General features: G+C 39.2%; 1 protein-coding gene across 1 annotated transcript in view; it reads left to right on the top strand.

Annotated features, from left to right (window-relative positions):
• Positions 1-17,946, top strand: part of ATP2A3 (ATPase sarcoplasmic/endoplasmic reticulum Ca2+ transporting 3) — a 128,070-nt gene extending 110,124 nt beyond the window's left edge. Inside the window, exons 16-22 of the mRNA XM_072136140.1 lie at positions 542-744; positions 1,442-1,527; positions 2,657-2,790; positions 3,849-3,966; positions 4,114-4,231; positions 6,846-6,921; positions 16,933-17,946. Coding sequence (XP_071992241.1) covers positions 542-744; positions 1,442-1,527; positions 2,657-2,790; positions 3,849-3,966; positions 4,114-4,231; positions 6,846-6,921; positions 16,933-16,978 — 781 coding nt within the window. The 3' untranslated portion in view covers positions 16,979-17,946. The remainder of the gene's footprint in view (positions 1-541; positions 745-1,441; positions 1,528-2,656; positions 2,791-3,848; positions 3,967-4,113; positions 4,232-6,845; positions 6,922-16,932) is intronic.
• Positions 17,947-18,267: the final 321 nt, after the last annotated feature.

Raw genomic sequence — 18,267 nt, 5'->3', positions numbered from 1 at the left:
ACTGATGACAATTGAAAAAGACTGCCTAAGCTAGTGGCTGTGGGATCAACACCCTTGTGAACGATCCCATAGAATTAAATGGGACTTGTGTTAGCAGTTGAAACAATGACCACCTTTCACAGTTCCATACTCCAATAGTTTCCTGATGTCAGAATTTTTATTTGTGCTAATGGCATCTGGTCTCCCAAAAATAACCTCTTGCAAGGCTCTGTACACTTAACTATAGAAAAAGTTATACAGGTAACCTAAAACTAGATGTCGAAATTTGTGCTGTAAAGGCACCAAATTTTGGGGAATTTTAGATAACATTCTAGATGCGAACAAACAATTTTATATTTTTCACTAATGGAGCAGAATGATGTGAGGATTTTGATTCCCCTGTCTCTGTCCACAGCTGTTACCCCAATCCGTCAAAAATGAAAGGATTTTGGTTAATTCTTTTATGTAATGAATTGTATGTAAGCCCTTGAGTCCTAATTTGTTGAATAGAAATTTTAAGCAATATCTAAATTTTTTGGAAAATCTACTTTATTTTTTTCAGCATTTTTCTAACTGCTATCCTTGGCCTACCTGAAGCCCTCATCCCTGTACAGCTCCTCTGGGTTAATTTGGTCACAGACGGCTTACCTGCAACTGCTTTGGGATTTAACCCACCTGATCTTGACATCATGGACAAGCAACCCCGTAACCCTCGAGAGCCACTTATTAGTGGATGGCTATTTTTCAGATACCTGGCCATTGGAGGTATTTTCCTTTGAACTTATCAAAGTTTTTTCTGTTAATGCATACAGTAAGAGCAGTAGATATTTCAGTATATTGACCACACAGGCTTTGTGGCATACAGTTTATTTTGTTTTATCAGTTTTGTTTTTTTTTTTACTTTTTTCTTGACACACAATAAACATGTGAATAATTCTGACTATCCATTACTTGAAAAATTATGAAAAATAGCTTCCAGTTATAATGTAATATTTATCTATACACAACCATTATGCTCTGCTGTGTGTCAATTTTAAGGAAAACGGTAACAAAAATGTACAAAATAACATACACTGAAACTTTTAGTAAAAATACCCCCAAATGTGAAGCACACCCCTTTATCTTAACCTACAGATTTTTCAGTTACATGATATTCCATGCATGCTGTGCATGTAAGTGACAATTTTTCAGTATTTTATTGCATATTCCGTGGCTATAAAACATATTTGGGACTTTTAGAACCCAGATAAGAAATATGGGGGTCTCCCTACTCCATGTCATGGTTAACATGGCTAGAGAGGTCGGGATGTGTGGCTCTCTTCTTTCACTCTTCTTCAGCTATTTTCAGCAGTCCAACTGAAATTCAAGGAGAGAGCCATACCCAGAGAACTACCTCTCCAGTCCTGTCGATAAATCTATTCAACCAGATCTACTAAAGCTGTTTCTGTCCTTTCTTTTGTAGTCTATGTTGGCCTAGCCACTGTTGGTGCTGCAACATGGTGGTTCCTTTATGATGAAGATGGGCCACAAGTCACATTCTACCAGCTGGTAAGTTTAACCTCTTCCTCCAGTATTCTTTATAGCTTTACAAGGGCTAGATTTCTGTGTGACCTATTGTACTTCCTAGTTGTAGTATTTAATTTTCCATGCCATGTACTGGGAAGTGGAAAAAAAAATACCTTGACGAAAAAAATACCTGTGCAACATTTTCTTGTTTTATGACTTTTCCAGTGCTCTCCAAATGAAACCTCCCCTTTATTCTTTGGTTCAGTGCGATTACGGGCATACCAAATTTATATAGAGTTAATCTGCTTTTAATATGTTTTAAAAAATAAAAAAACTTTTGTTAAAAAATAAGTTCTATATTTTACCATATTCTGATGCAAATAAATTTTTCATACTTTGGTGTATGGAGCTGTTTGAGGTGTCATTTTATTGCAAGCATTTCAGTGACTGTACAACATTTTGATAACTTTTCATTACATTTTTTAAATGTTGCAAAATGACAAAAAAAAGTGCTGTGGGTGCTATGTGCTGTTACAGGGTTCACCACTGGGCAGGCATTTTGGGACACGGTGATACCTAACATGTTTATGATTTTTATTGTTTATTTTTTTATTTTTATTTTGTTTTATGGACAGGGGGTGATTCGAACGTTTAGGTTTTTTCATTCAATATTTTTTTACTGTATTTCTAGACTTCATAGGGTACTTTAAACCTAAAGGTACTTACAATATACTGAAACACTACAGTATTACAGTATATTGTAAATTAACTAGGTCTTTAAAAGAACCTGCTGACAGCCATGCAATAGGGTCCTGACTGTCATAGCAACTGGCAATGCCTACCAATGATGTCACTGGGGGTGACACCCTCACTTGACCCAACAAATGTGATGGCAGAACTTAAGTGGTTAGCTGCATAATGCAGCTAACACCTGTTGTGTATGGAGTGGGCTCAGCCCATTAGCCAACTCTATACATCCATAATCGACATGTAATGTACAGTTAAAGTACGTAAGAGGTTAAATTGCTCTTTATAGCAATATTTATAGGAAATATTAGACATATTTATTGTATTGTATACACTCTGCTAATCCTTTTTATTTCTCTTTATATTGTATGTTTTGTTTTGATTTTACTCTTCAAAATGTATTTTATGATTTACTTTTTTACAGAGACATTTTATGAAATGTACACCTGACAATGCTTTATTTGAGGGAATAGACTGTGAAGTATTTGAGTCCCGCTATCCAACAACAATGGCCCTTTCAGTGCTTGTAACTGTTGAGATGTTTAATGCCCTCAATAGGTGAGTTAAATAATGAATGTTTTTAATGACCCTTTTATGCTGACTCAAGGGCCTACTAGGCTCGACACCCACCTCACACAGTTCATATGCTGGAAGCACAGTGCCATGTATTTTGTTGTGGCAATTTCTTCAATTATTAAATTTTTTTTACCTGTGTGAAGATAATTTCTAATAAATGTAGTTATATGGTCCCTTAGAAACAAAACTGTGTCCTTGGATACGACCACCTCTGCTGGAGAGATTGCACAAAGAAACAAAAGGTTTTTGTATATGAAATGTCCGGGAGTTACTGCATGTTCCACAGCCGTCCTGTAGTAATGATTTCTGAATCCAGGTGGTCAGGCAGGACTCAATAGGGCATGTCTGGCCACCAATGCCAAAATGTGAGGTGGTCGTATCCGAGGAAGCTATCTCGTTTCTAAGGGACAACATGACTACATTTATGAGAAATTATCTTCACACAGGAACATTTTTTTTAATAACATCCAATTGAAGAAATGTTTACGTATGGCTGTTGAATTCAATTTAATGTGGATGCCCAGATGGGAATACCCCTTTAACCTCAGTCGATTCATATAGTCTTATAAAGGAAATCTGCTTAAATACTTACTTATAACTTGCTGGTCTCTAAACTAATAGTTAAATTATTTTAACTGAGATGCTGGAAACAGAAACAAATTATAAAATAGCCATAGAAATGTATTCAGTTTTCAGAAACCACAACAAACAAATGTCATTGTGTACTATATAGAAAGTAAAATTGTACATGAGAAAGCATGTTATAGAGCAATGAAAAGTTACGGTATATTGAATTTTATCCATAAATCTATGGATATATATCTATGCTCATCACCTTCTGCCAATGTTCCGAAGAGTCACAGTCAGTAGACAAGAGCAACAAGTTTTACCTGACTCAAGGTTTCACATTTTTGGGTCGTTTGTGACTGGCCATCTATTAACAGACAGATTGGCAAATTAAAGTAAACATTTAGGAGGATAGTAGGCAAGTTAGTTCTCCAATATCTGTAAACCAATACACATCTTTTTCATATTTACAGCTTGTCAGAAAATCAGTCATTGCTAAGAATGCCACCATGGCTCAATATCTGGCTTCTGGGCGCTATTGTAATGTCTATGGCTTTACACTTCCTTATATTATATGTAAAGCCAATGCCGGTAAGTACTGAAATATGTTATTCATTTATGTAAATCTTTGTGCATTTAAGCCAAGTGGAACCAATTCTTAGCTATTACATGGTGCTTATGTGCATTAATGTTTGTGGCAATTTCATTTGAAATTTTGTTACCCTTTTATACCTGCAGCTAATTTTTCAAGTAACTCCTCTAAACTGTTGCCAGTGGGCGGTGGTAATGAAAATCTCATTGCCTGTTATTTTACTTGATGAAGGCCTTAAATATATCTCACGACATCACTTAGACGGTAAGTACTATGATTTTGTACCCATTTATCCTTCATTTATTTCCTGAAGCCTAAGCTGAATAACAAAAAAATTGTTATTCTGCACCAGTTAAAAAGTTCTATAGTCTTCCATATGTATGGAGAGATGAAAAACCCTAAAAAGACACACCAATCTAATTCATGTACTGTGGTATAGACATGCATGGGGGAGTAGGTGAGACAAAACATACACAAACGTCAAGAAGGAATCTCTAACGAAATAATGACTATTTCAGAAGGAACATACTAGCCCAGACAATTTGCTGCTGCAGTTTGCAAATACAGGCTGTCCACTACTTAAGGACACCCGACTTACAGACGACCCCTAGTTTAAGACTAACACCTGCCCACCTCTGGTGAAGCTCTCTGGATGCTTTACTATAGTCCTAGATTGCAATAATCAGCTGTATGGTGTCTGTAATGAAGGTTTGTTGATAATCCTTGGTCTAATTACAGAAAAAAATTTTAAACTCCAATTGTCACTGGTGCAAAAAAAAATTGTCTAGAGCTAGAACTTGCATACAAATTCAACTTAAGAACAAATCTTGTACGTAACCAAGGGACTGCCTGTACTAAGTTTGCAAATTTTTGTAAAGACATTACAAATGTCTTTTTATATACTAGTACTCTGGTAAGACATTCTGATATTTCCTTGTTGTCCATGTACATACTTATTGTGAAAACTTATTAGTTGATTACAAAAGAATATAGATTTTTTTTTGCAATAGTTGTTTTACATAAAAGTGGTGTTCATCTTTTTCATTGTCTCATGTTTTTTTATATAATTACCATATATACATGAGTATAAGCCACGTTTTTCAGCACAATTTTTGAGTTGAAAAAGCCCCTTTTGGCTTATATTCGGGCTGCAGGATGCACAATGTACCTCCTGGAATGGGTTCCTGCAAGCAAACCCTCTCTGAGGAGATGTCCACTCTCTGCACCAAAGTTCATTTGGGAAATACCATCACCTATCTTTATATGATATTTATTTATCTCTTACACAAGGGCCCACCTTTATCAACAATAGTGCAAACCTTTATTGAATACTGGCGTACGTTCTTCATTAATCTGGCGTACCATCTACTGCTCGGGAAGTGTTCACCAACTTATCTTTGGTGCAACACAATTTTATTGAGTCGCAGTAATAAATGTGGCGCATGCTCCTCCTCTGCACCTAAATGCCCCTTTAGGTGCAGAATGTGGGGTGGCCAACATAGTGCAGCCAAAACACAAGACTGGCGCAAAGATTTCATTAGTGAGGGCACGCTAATAGGCATTTTATTTGTGAGGGGAACCTGCTGGGCATTTTATTAGTGAGTGTAAGCTGCTGAGCATTTCATTACTGAGGGTAAGCTGCCGAGCATTTCATCTGTGAGGAGGCTTCAGGGCATTTCATTAGTTATGGGAGACTGCTGAGGCATTTCATTAGTTATGGGAAACTGCTAGCCATTTTATTAGTGAGGGGAAGCTATTGGGCATTTAATTACTGGGGGAAGGCTGTGCATTTCCCACCATAGGATTACACCCGTAGGTTTTTGTTCATGTAATGTGTGTGTACCAAAAAATGAAACTGGCACTATAAATCCGACAAAAAGCTAAGTGGAAAAATCACTTTTTTTTACAACAATAAAAATGTAAAAATACTTTTCTGGTCCTAATGGTGCCCAATAAGCTGCTGGCATATAAGCTTATTTTGGCATGTACTGATCTCCTCTTCCTCTGAGGTCTGATTTGAAGAAGATAACAATTTGGAAGGGTTTATGGATGTCTTAACTAGGAACCTTTTTCCTATATGGTTTCTTATACATTCAAAGTACTGCATGTAAAAGGGTAATCCTTGTAGAAAAAATCCAGTTATACACTTCTGCCACCCAGTACTGTTCGATAGATCAACGCACTGAACTAAAATCAGTGGTGTAGTATTCCTGCATTGCTGGGTAAGCACCATTGAAAGGGAAGTGCTATTCTCTCTTTTAACCAACAGGTGTCAGCAAAGTAATTCTAAATACCCTGTTCTGTTAGAAAACAGAAGTGTTTTACTAATAATTCACACATGTAATTTATGGACACCGTCTTTGTTACCGCAGTACATCTGTTTTGTTAATTCAAGAATTCAACTAATCATAATTCTAAAAACATAAATTAAACAGAAGAAAGTACGGTTATAAAATAGATTATGCCAATTGCCAACCACTACCGCAGTTATTAGGACCCAGCTCCAATTATTGGTTAAAGGGTCGCTTCTGGAGACTGTAAATTCAGATAAACCCAGCCTAAAGCAGTGTTTGCATTCATAATGGATGACATAGATCTTTTTCATCCAAAGCTAAATGTTCGTTTTTGTGTGGGATAATGTGATAGACACATTTGTTAATCTAATGGAAAAACAAAGAATTGATTGGTGTCTGAAAATGTGGAAATGTACAAGGTTGAGTTAATAATTAGGTCATCCTAATGGACATTGCTAATCTACTGTAACAGAATACAAGGTCATTGACTTACAATAAATTCTTCTTCATAGATATGTGTGTGTATTCCATTATACAATGGATGGATTTTATTTTACAAAGTTTGCATCTATTGCATATTCTAGGTTTACTGAAGACTGTAGAACAGTCCTGGAATGGAACTACCCCAATGAAGGTTTCTCGAAGTCAAGAACAATCTGTGTAAGTCCTTCTTTTTTTTTTTTAATCAGAAATTTTTTTCTAAACAAGTTTTCCACTTTTTCCACATTACAAGAAGGTGAAACCGAGTACTTAAAAGCAACAAGTACTATACAGTACATAACAGTGTACAGAACCCAAACACATGAGAAACTCCCCCCCCCCCCCCCCCCTCCCTTCCTCAGCAGGCAGATCAACCAATATCATTAGAGGAGCAGATCATATTTCCAAAGGAAATGGCATACACTGAGACATATCGGATGTATAATGCAATATATGTCGGTAAGTGACAACAGTTTTGTGTGGCACTTAGTTAGCTAACACTAGCATTTGGTAGGAAAGGATACCCCGTAGATTCAGTGCTCTTTTCTGAGAAGATTTGGCACATCCCTCCACCCGCCCCACAATCTCATATTTCCTAGGACATTTTCTCTTTCTATAAACATCCCATTCTACGCATATAATATTATTTAGCTTATTGACAAATTCCTGTAGGGAAGGGGGAAAGCTCTGGATTCATTTTACAGCTACAAGTTTACGTGCGAAGTGCAATAGTTTTCTTATGCACACCACAGTTATACCATCAATATCATCCCATTCTATGATACCTAGTAGGCAGATCCTGAGGTCTGGGGCAAGGTTCACTAATAGAACTGTCCTAACCAAATGTAGCACTCTTCTCCAAAAATCCTCCAGATCCCTACAGTCCCATACCATGTGCATCAGTGTAGCGTCTGGTGTTGAGCATCTAGGGCAACACAAGTCGTGTGTGATACCTGTCCTATGCAACAAGCTGGGCATTTTATATACCCTGTGAATAAAATAAAACGGCAATACACAATGGGCCTCGGTTAGTGAAAGTATTCTCCCATGGAGAATCGGATAGAGGTCCTACATCCCATTTCTCCTTAACCGATACCAGGTGGGTTTTTAAATATAGCAGTTGATTATATGTTCCCGAGATATGTCCATGAGTATAATCCCCTGACACTGCCATTTTAATAGCAAACTTGTTCACGAGCTGAAACAGGCCTTTTCTTACAGACCACTCATAAGCATGTCTGAAGTGTGCATGGGTTAGGTTAAACTCTTCTCTCAGCTGCTCAAAAGATTTTACATTTTCTCCATCCAGCAGCAAGGTCAACAATTGTAAACTGCTGTCCTCCCAGGGAGAAAAGCCCTCCAAACAAAACATTTCAGGTTGTTGGGGATGCGCCAAATGGAAAAATATATTCTATGACCTTCCACACCTAACAACCTTTTCATTTTGGACCACAATTTGGACATCAATAGTGTCAGACACCATACAGCAGACAGTGTTTCCGTGATTCCCACCTCAGTTGCTGCTATGCAGCAACGCATACATATCATCCCAGCAACTATGCATCCACCAGGTCCGTTCTGAGTAGTGAGCACAACTTTTGGCAAAGTAGTGATCTCTTCATGTCCCCTTCAAGCACTCACAAACGGCTTCTGCTGATGCAGTTTAATAATTAAATTCCAAGAATTCTTCAATAAATGTGGAAGTGTTAGCCTCACCCTCCACCAACTGCAACCGGAACAAGTGCAGCCGCCCGAGTAGCACTTGTTGTCGGCTACCCGTGCCCAGGTGCACTCTAAACGGGATTTTGATCAGATATACTATGTTGGGAACAGGGAGTCAACCTATGGGAGGGTCAATGCAGTATCTAATGTATCTAAAGAAAGCACTGAGGCGAGGGTGCGACATTATCATGCACGCGCAGCTGTTCTGGTTGCTTTGGCAACCTGATACGGAAATCTCGGCCGATCACCCGGAAGTGACAGGGTAAAAGCAGCCGCACCGCACTCAAAGTGAACAGTGTCTTCTACCGGCTAATGGTAAGTCACGGGGAGGCGGGACCAGTCCTATATTTAAACATACTCGCATAGGGGTTGGGCGTCACACGTCTGGCAACACCCAGTGTGAACACACGACTTTTGAGGTGGGTGAAGGTACTCCTTCCCCACCGCCATTCTTTTATCAACATTTTGGCACATCTGATTCACGATAAGGAGGCCGGATTTTTGGGCCTACAATCAGAATTTTTGGTATCGAAGGGCAATCTCTGTATTTACTTGCTCTCCCTCTGATGAGACTTCTGTTGAAATGTGTCAGGGAAGTATATCTATTTGCACAAGGGTCAGCTCCTGGGACTGCCCTTGTAAGGGCTGGAGTCTTGTGGGTGTTAGGGTAAGTTTGCCAGGGCCCAACACACACCCCTGCCGTGCAATCTGAGGACAGGATTTGAAGGCTCTTCCTTAGCCCAACATGAGCAACTGGTATAATAAACTGGTACGGTAAGATCTATTGTATAATGGGTGGAATGTATTATGAGAAACTTTGGGTGGACATACTCCCCCTTAATACATTTCCTACCCGATACTAAGTAGCTCCAGTCAATATTCAAAATTACACAAAATGTATATCCCTCCCCTCACCCCATAAGAAGGAAGGAGTAAGGGGGTATCGAAAGATTTTTAGCCGATAAAAAAACCCTGAACAAAAGAAAACGAGTCTCAATGCAAAGTACTCTAGATTTGTTAAGTAGCGCATTTCGTAAATGTCCAGCCAAACTTGAAGAACACCTGTAAGAAACGGCATAACAAAAAACAGCAATTCTTGTTGCAATTCTGGAAAAAGGATATTGCCATGAGTGCAGATCTCAGCGTCTCAGACAATTCTCATTGATGTCTAGCCACTGGAGAACAGCTGCTGCAGATTCAAAAAACTGTGTTTCCTCAAATGCAACAACCCTTAGATGTGCTGGGTGTCGCATAGCTATGGAACTTAGGCATGACCATGAGTAAGGCGTGTTGCTGAAACGCACAGGTCATTTGTGCTTTGTGTATGCACCGTGTTTTATACTACTTAATAAAGAAGAAGTTTGTTTCCAACTGGCCATCCTCCATTTTCATTCGTGAGTGCCGGGATCCTCTGTCTCCATGATCCAGAATTGGGGTGTCTTGCTTTATTTTTCAAAGTGCATTGTTCAGCATATACATCTGGACTTTGGGGTCTACGCGTTTCAGGTGGAGTGACCACCCTTAATCATTCCTCTGGCTGCACATCGTATATATCTCAATCACGGAAATGTAAGTTACGGATCAGCATAGGCCGTGGAGGGATTCCCTCTGGAGGTGCTCTAAACAGGACTCAATGCGCCCTTTTTATAGCGAACAGTGGTGTAAGCTTATCCTTATACAAACTAGGCCATAGACCAGTTCTCAAGGAATTCTGCTGAGTTCTGTCCTTCTACCCCTTCCGGTACCCTGATCAGTCGCAAGCTTTTTCTTCAAAGATGATTCTACAGATCATCAGGCTTAGACATCAAGTTGTTAATATGCACTACTCTGCCCATATCCCTATGCATGGGAGGTATTTTATCCTCCAGAGTACCCACACGTTCCTCCACTTCACGGACAGTCATTCACCTTTCTCAATCATGCCTGATGAGGCCCATTTCTTCTGTTAAACTGCCCACTTGCGTGATGAGAGCTCAGAGATGTCCTGCAGATTAAGCCTAACCGGTGTAATGGCGGGCAGATTTCCCACCACGTGTGTTAGTCAGAGTAGGACTCTGTACTTGTGGCAGTTCTTGCCACCCAAGTGCTTATAGGTGGCTAACTTTTGGAGGGGGATGCGGAGGACTGGTCCTCCAGTGAGGAAACTGACCTGGCAAACTTTTTGAGCCCTGCCTCTACAGCTTTAGGTTGCTCCGTGGCTGTGGCGCCATGTTGTGTGGCCAGCATGCTCTCTCTCTCCCCCTCTTCAGGTGGCTCGGCGTGATGTCATGAGGCTTTCACTGATACCAGCGAGGTGCTGGCAGGTTAGTAGGGCGTCAGCTGACTCGGGTGCCCCAGGCAGGATAGTTGTGCGAATGGTATATCAGGAGCTCTGGGAAAACATCATGCGTCAGGTTCTGCCTTCTGTGTACATGATTTCAACGTGTATCTGTAACCATTATTTACCTACCCAAACTGATTCCTGTGTTACGTAAGTCTTTGATCATGAATGCCAGCCATACCTTTGTCTTTATTTTCCACAGGCTCCTTCTATGCCAAAACTTCAATTTAATTTATGAACATGAAAATGAGGCTGAAGTGCTTTGGGAGTGCTAGAGAAGCACCTCAGGGCTTCAACTTAAAAGCATTAATAACAGCCAATGTTACAATTCCACCAGCCAGCGTCTTCTCTCATCCTTCCCCCTTCACCTTCGTCACTGCTGGATCCATCAATATGTGGCACTGCAACCATGAGGTCCTCTGCCAAAGCACTTCAGCCTTATTTGCATACTTTTTAAGTGAAGTTTTGTCATGCAGCAGCTGGACAACGAAAACAAAAGTATAGCAGGTATGTAGTTTTGAGTTGGTAAATCATGGTGACCAATTTATTTTAAAGAACACCTTTCATCAGGACTCTAACTGTTTCTGTCACAACTACCTGTTGGAGCTGCTAACAAGGATTCCATCGCAGCCTTTATCTATTAAATCTATATATTCATCATTCTAAAATAATATTTTATTTATTATGGAAAGGAGACTGGGTACATGGAGAGAGAAAGTGATGTCAGCCATGTTACCCCTCCCATCCCCCTTCTCTTGTCTGTGTGTAATGTATAGTACAGCATCGCTAGTGCTTGTGTTTTATCTGCTGCATGTGAGAGAAATAGACATCAGCTACACAAGTAGTGAAAACAGCATGTCAGGCTGTTACAACTGCTACAGGATGACACCGTGTGTATAGGAGTAGGGGTAATGCCCACCAGCACCAGGTAGCGCATAGAGTAGCCAGCACCAGGAGTGTCACATTATTATACAGGTCAGTCAAGCACTGGGGTGTGGCTGTGCCTTACACTTGTGAATATGATAATGGATCATTGGACCCATCTCAGGTCATTTGCATACAGCTTTAGTACCTGATTGTTTAAGTTTACGGGTCTGTAGAGGGACAATGAAGGGATAGGGGAAATGCTTTCTAATGGCAGTTTATGAAAATATATTTCGTTTTGGGGGGTTAATTTGCCTGACAGATTCTCTTTAACGTATAAAGTTGTTTTCTTATAAAGAGAGTATTCATTGTCATTAAAATGATCAAGGAACAAATTATATCTAGACTTAGTTTATCATGTCCACAAACTGTGGAGATATTAAAAGAAACCCTGAATGCTGTAAACTATTTCACCTGCTTGGCCCAACATCTTGAACAATGACGTGATTGTGTAACCCTTAAATATGGACACCTGTGTGGCATCTGTGCTTTTCACGTTTACAAAGACTTCTAGGGGAAGGCCTGGGCAATGAGCACTGTGTCATCAGTGAAAAACTGTATATTATACGGAAGAAAATAAATTGCACGTGGAACATGTTGCTAGTGTGAATGAGACCTACACACTGTACCTTCCTGCTAATGAGTGTGCTCAATCTCTGGAAATGGACCCAGGTGCTGGGCAGAGTACAGTGGATGGGAGGTCTTGCATCATAAATCACTGTATTGCCTAAACTGTAACAGTGCATATCACTTTAATGTAAGGATTCCCATCCACTGCTCTGTGCTTGGTCTGTGGGGTCTGTTGAAGGGTGGTCTTTCTGGAGAATATGGCCAGTATGGATATTGCGTTATATGGTGGTCTTCTCATAGAGGTTTTCTTTTGTAATGGTTTCAATGTACATGTAAACAAAAGAAAGATGAATTACATAAAACCCTGGAAGCTGGAGTTAACATATTCTATAAGTGATGGAAGTTTATTTAGTAAAGGTCTGCGGTGAAGTTTTATGGTAGACAGTATGTAAGCACGAAATAGATTTACCTTCCTTTACTACACACCACCATTTTTTTCATGTTATACCAAAACTAGGAGGGGAAACCTTTTCATTGATTTTACGTCAGGGCACTACATGAAATTTAAATCTAAAAAGCAGCGACGCAAACAAAGGTTATAATCTGTAAGAAAGCAAATGCTCTCATGTTAACAATTTCCCATCTTAAACCATGCAATCCACATCTATATTGAAATACTTTTAATAGCTGACATACTTTATACTGTTCCTGCCATGTTGCCACAGTAAAGTTTAATCTTTAAACTTATATCAGTCATATTGTTTGTCATGGTTGATTTGGAAATTGTTCCGGGTAAAGATGAGCTAAATTAATGTACAGCTATATATATGGTGCTGTCTCTGTATTCGCTTAGCCTAAAATGGCAGTGGTTGCCAGTGCAGCCTTAAATAGTCTGGCAGAATATATACACTCCTGACAGAAAGCTCTGCGTTGGCATCTTGCTTTTGCCACATCGCAGTGTAAGATAAACAGTGAAGTGCAGAGTTAGCTACTCTCAGTTACTTCTGCTGTGTCTACAAACTTTAGGCACAATCAGGATTTTCCTTAGTGTTTCCATATCTTCTCTTTTTATTTACTCTATTGCTCCTCTTTTACTTTACACCTTATCTCATTTAGCTTTTATTCCAGAACTTAATAGGTAAGACAAATAGAAGTTACTTTATACTTCTCTTTCTCTTTCCCCAGCTATGTTTCCCAATAATTTTACTTACCGTACTATTTTCCTTGTGTTTGAACCATTCCTTCCAACAATCACAGCTTGATTTGTGAGGCTTACCTAGAAACGCGAACAATACAGGATCAAGTACTCACCTTTATGCAAACTTTCAAACCCAAAATGAAATTCTCATTTGTGTTCACTATGACAGACTAAAGGTTAAACCTATACAGAAGAAAATATTAAAAACACTTAAAGGGGTATTCCCATGAAGACAAGTTTCTTATATGTACGCAGCATAACAAAATAACACATGGTCTTATTCACTGTTATTAACCCCTTAAGGACGCAGCCATTTTGCAGGTTAAGGCTCAGCCCGATTTTTTGGATTCTGACCCGCGTCGCTTTATATGGTTATAACTTTTGAACACTGTTACTTATCAAAACGATTCTGAGATTGTTTTTTCCCCACATGTTGTACTTCATTTTAGTGGTAAATTTTGGCTGATAAGTTTTGCGTTTATTTACAAAAAAAAAGAAAATATGATTAATTTTTTGAAAAATTTGCCATTTTCGAAATTCAAAATCATTGCGTTTCCAGGCAGATAGATTTACCACCTAAATAAGTTGCTGAATAACATTTCCCATTTGTCTACTTTACATTTTCATAATTTCTGAAATGTCTGGATAATTTATTTTGATGTCACGCGGCTTACAAAAAGAATATCGCTTTTCCGGATTTTCAGAATTGACTATTTTGGGGATAAATACAGTTTGGAATGAAATTTTACATATTTAGCATCAAAACCCCCTATATAATCTACCCATTTTCAAATCTGCACCCCTCAAGCTATCAGAAACCGCTTTTACGAAGATTGTTAACCCCTTGAGATCTTCATAGTAATTGAATCAAAATGGAGGTGAAATTTAGAATGGTCAAATTGTTCCCTTATACGTTCATTTAGCACTAAAATTTACACATTTCCAAAATATAAAAAGAGAAAACCCACCATACAATTTGTTCTGCAATTTCTCCTGAGTTCAAAGACCCCCCACATGTGGCCGTTACTTGTTTTATGGGCGCACAGCGAGACGCAGAAGGGAAGGAGCGCCCTGCAGCTGCCAGGATTTTAGTTTTCTCATTGGCCCCTTTTGAAGGCTATAAAATTTTCGCTTTTGCGTTATTGGGGCCATGTGATGCCATTTTTTTTGCGGGATGAGATGCTTTTTCCATTGTTACCATTTTGGGGTTGGTATTACCTATTGTTGAAAATTTAGGAACTTTTTTTGAGGGCAGGAGTAGAAAAGCATCAATTCTGTACTGGATTTTTTACTCTTTTTTTTTTTTTTTGGTGTTCACCGTATAGACTAATAATCCTGTTATCTTTATTCTATGGGTCGATACGATTACGGGGATACCAGACTTGAATATATTTTCTTACGTTTTACTAAATTTGTCAAACAAAACCCTAATGTGGGGAAAAATCTATCATTTATGTATTGCCGTCTTCCAAGTGGCATAACATTGTTACTTTTTTGGCTACGGAGCTGGTTGATGGCTTGTTTTTTGCGGGACATGTTGTACTTTGCACCAGTATCATGTCGGAGTACACATGGTTTTTTGATCGCATTTTATAGCATTTTTTGTGGGATTGAATAGCTAAAAATCATAATTTTTGGAAGGTTTATAGCAGTTTTTTTTTACGGCGTTTATCGTGGGGGTTCAATAATGATTTACTTTTATTCTACGGGTTGTTACGGACGCGGTGATACTATATATGTGGGGTTTGTGTTATGATTTAGACTTTTTTTTTAGTTATCTGTCTCTTTATATGTTTTGGGGGTTTTGGGCATTTTTAGTGATTTATTACTTTATTTTTTTAGTGAATAACATTTTTTTTTTTTACTTTTTCACTTTTATACAATGGGACATGAAGAAGCAATCTTCTGATTGCTTCTTCATGATAATATTCTGCAATACTCATGTATTGCAGAGTATTATCAGTGTCAGCCTATACACTTGCATAGGCTGGCACTGTGCCAGTAAGATGACGTCACAGACGCCATCTTACTGGCAATTCTTGCAGGTAACTCTGGGGTCCAGATCGGACCCCAGAGTTACTATAGCAACGATCGGCGCACCCCGAAAACGGTTCGGGGGGGCCAATCGTGGGGGAAAGACCCCCCAGATACATGTTAGATGCCGCGGTCGCGCTGACCGCGGCATTTAACGGGTTAAGCACCCGCGATCGGAGACAACTCCGATCGCGGGTGTTACACTGGGGTGCCGGCTATCAGTCACAGCCGGCACCCCGTCTTTCCCGATGCCGGTTCGGCTCAGATCTTGAGCCAAACCGGCATCAGCTCAGCGTCCGATATATCGGACGCTGAACGCTAAGTCACTGAGCTCAGCGTCCGATATATCGGACGCTGAGCGGGAAGAGGTTAACAAAAATGCAGCATTTCAAAGATACAGGTCCAACCTGTCTATCAGTCCTGCTGTACACATTTTCAGTTGCCCCTAGACACGACCCTATGTAACTTGTGACTTGGGTCGGGCGCCATCTTGGATTTTTGTGTGAGATCGTGGAGCTGAGATTTCTGTCTGTAGACAAGCCCTCCTGCACGAAGCTCAGAGATTTTCACTGAATACTTCCTGCCTGCACATGGTGAGCAGTGAGAGAGGCTGCAAACTACAAACTACAAGCTACAAGGAGATAAGTGATCCGGGGGAAGGGGGAGGCAGGCACATATCTGTAAGATGTAGCAGGGCTGTGTATGCAATAGGCACCCCATGCATCTAATCATCTCTGATCTGTCTCATCTCTTTCTATGTCTCAGTGTGTTAGTACTGTACAATAAAGTATGATCTTTATTGTGTTAACATCACTAGGGGATTGAGATGTGAGAATTTTCTTTTTCGTGGGAAAACCCCTTTAAAGCAGCGAAGCCTGTAGGCTCGTAAAATATAAAAACTTAAAGATATCAACCTCTTACTGATGCCCCATGTTCAAGTATAAACAATTCTTGGGTCCCCTCTACCCATCATTTCCTGGTATCTCCTAACAAGAAATATTGGAGATGCCAGCTATGCCTGTTATGTTTATTAAAGAAAAATTATTGTATAGAAAAAAAAAATACAAACCATAAAAACTAATATTATAGTTAAAGAGCCTCTGCCATAGCACTTGGGTCTGGAATCTCACAGAAGACTGAATTCTTAACATAAATCTAAAGCTCCCAGTTATTCCCAGTCTCACAAAGCTGTTAAACTAAACAACAGTATATTGTCTATGTAGGTATGCACTATATGTGGGGAAAGCACAAGATCCACAAAAAGAAACCCTCGACAGTAAAACCCTCGACTAGGGCAGATTTGTATTTCTATTCATCACAGCTGGAAATACACTTATTAGTATAATACATCCGTTCTGTAAGTTATTTTCAGTTGTTATCAAGGTTGACATCTTTCATGTATTTATTGTTTTTTGCTTTTTAGGAGGAAACGATATCCACAACACTCAGACAACAATATATCGAAATAAAGTTTTCCACCACCACAAACCAAACTGAAGTCTGAAAGCCTTCATCTGAGACGGGGCTTGCATGTTTCCATCTGCCACAACTATGTGGTAAACAAGACAAAAAAAAATAACAAAAAGAAAAATGTTTGTTTGTAGCTTTTTTTTTCTGTACATAACGGTGCAATAACTGCACATCTTAATTGTGGCTTGGGGGTAAAAAAAAAATTCATTTTGGCATTACAGGATTTTGGAAATCAGGATTTGCTAGTTCTCTTATGGTCTTAGGTCCTTAGTCCCTGTTGATGCTGACATACAATGAAATGATGTAACTTCAGGGAAGGGAAGTCTGTCATCATGGGGAAAAGAGCCGCTTCCTGCTGACAGTACTCTTTAGTCATCTTGTATAGCAGTTCAAAGACTCCAATCATTTTAGTGTAAACCATTCTGCTATTGGCAAGTATATCTGCTGTGATCAGCTTGTCACTGCGCATCTACAGACTGTCTCATTTCCTTCAGCTATGACACTGAGAAGCTGTGACATTCACTGTGTGAAGTTTTAAGCAGTCTCACATTCATTTTCTTTACCGTGTATGTGTCTGTTAAGAGAGCTCTGGAGTGTCCTTCATCCATTTCACAGCACAAATGCTATGTTCTGAGGTTTGTCTAGGTTTTAGCACTGTAAGTTGTGTGCGAGGAGTGATTAGTAATGGTGTATGGGTCATTGGCTGCTTTGTTTTAGTTCTTTTCTCTGCAGGTGGAACCATAGTTTCATGGCTCCTTTAATAATTTTCATTGAGAATAATGCATACAGGGGTGCTCTGCACAAATAGCGTCCTTTTACTTATTTCAGTTGCCATCATTTTCACCTAAACCAGTACAACTGATTTGAGGTAAAATTTAAAAAAAAAAAGCTTATGGAGACTAATATATGTGAACAGACCCCAAGTATATATTAGACCCTTATAATAATGATGACGGAATAATAATAGCTGAGACTTGGTAAAATGGGTTATAAGGGATGACAACAACCTCAATTATTGGATCTATAAATCAGTTAATACATATCATAGCTATTCTATCAGCAAAATAAAATGTTACTATAAGTTGTACCCACAGTGTATACATGTACCATTCCTGCAGTACATTTCTGCCTGTTAAGTAGACGTTTATAGCATGCTTCCCTGTTGGGGACATGTGAGAGCACAGATAGGCGTATAAGGGGGTTAGCTGTTCTATGCGGTTGATGCTTTTAATAAGTGCTGCTTAAGATGCTTTCACATCAGTTTTCTTTTTTTCCCAAGTTTGCCTTA

This window comes from Engystomops pustulosus, chromosome 2 (genome assembly GCF_040894005.1).
Source record: "Engystomops pustulosus chromosome 2, aEngPut4.maternal, whole genome shotgun sequence".
NCBI classification, from domain to species: Eukaryota; Metazoa; Chordata; class Amphibia; order Anura; family Leptodactylidae; genus Engystomops; species Engystomops pustulosus.
The sequence above is the reverse complement of the archived record's forward strand: the minus strand, read 5'-3'. Positions and strand labels throughout refer to the sequence as shown.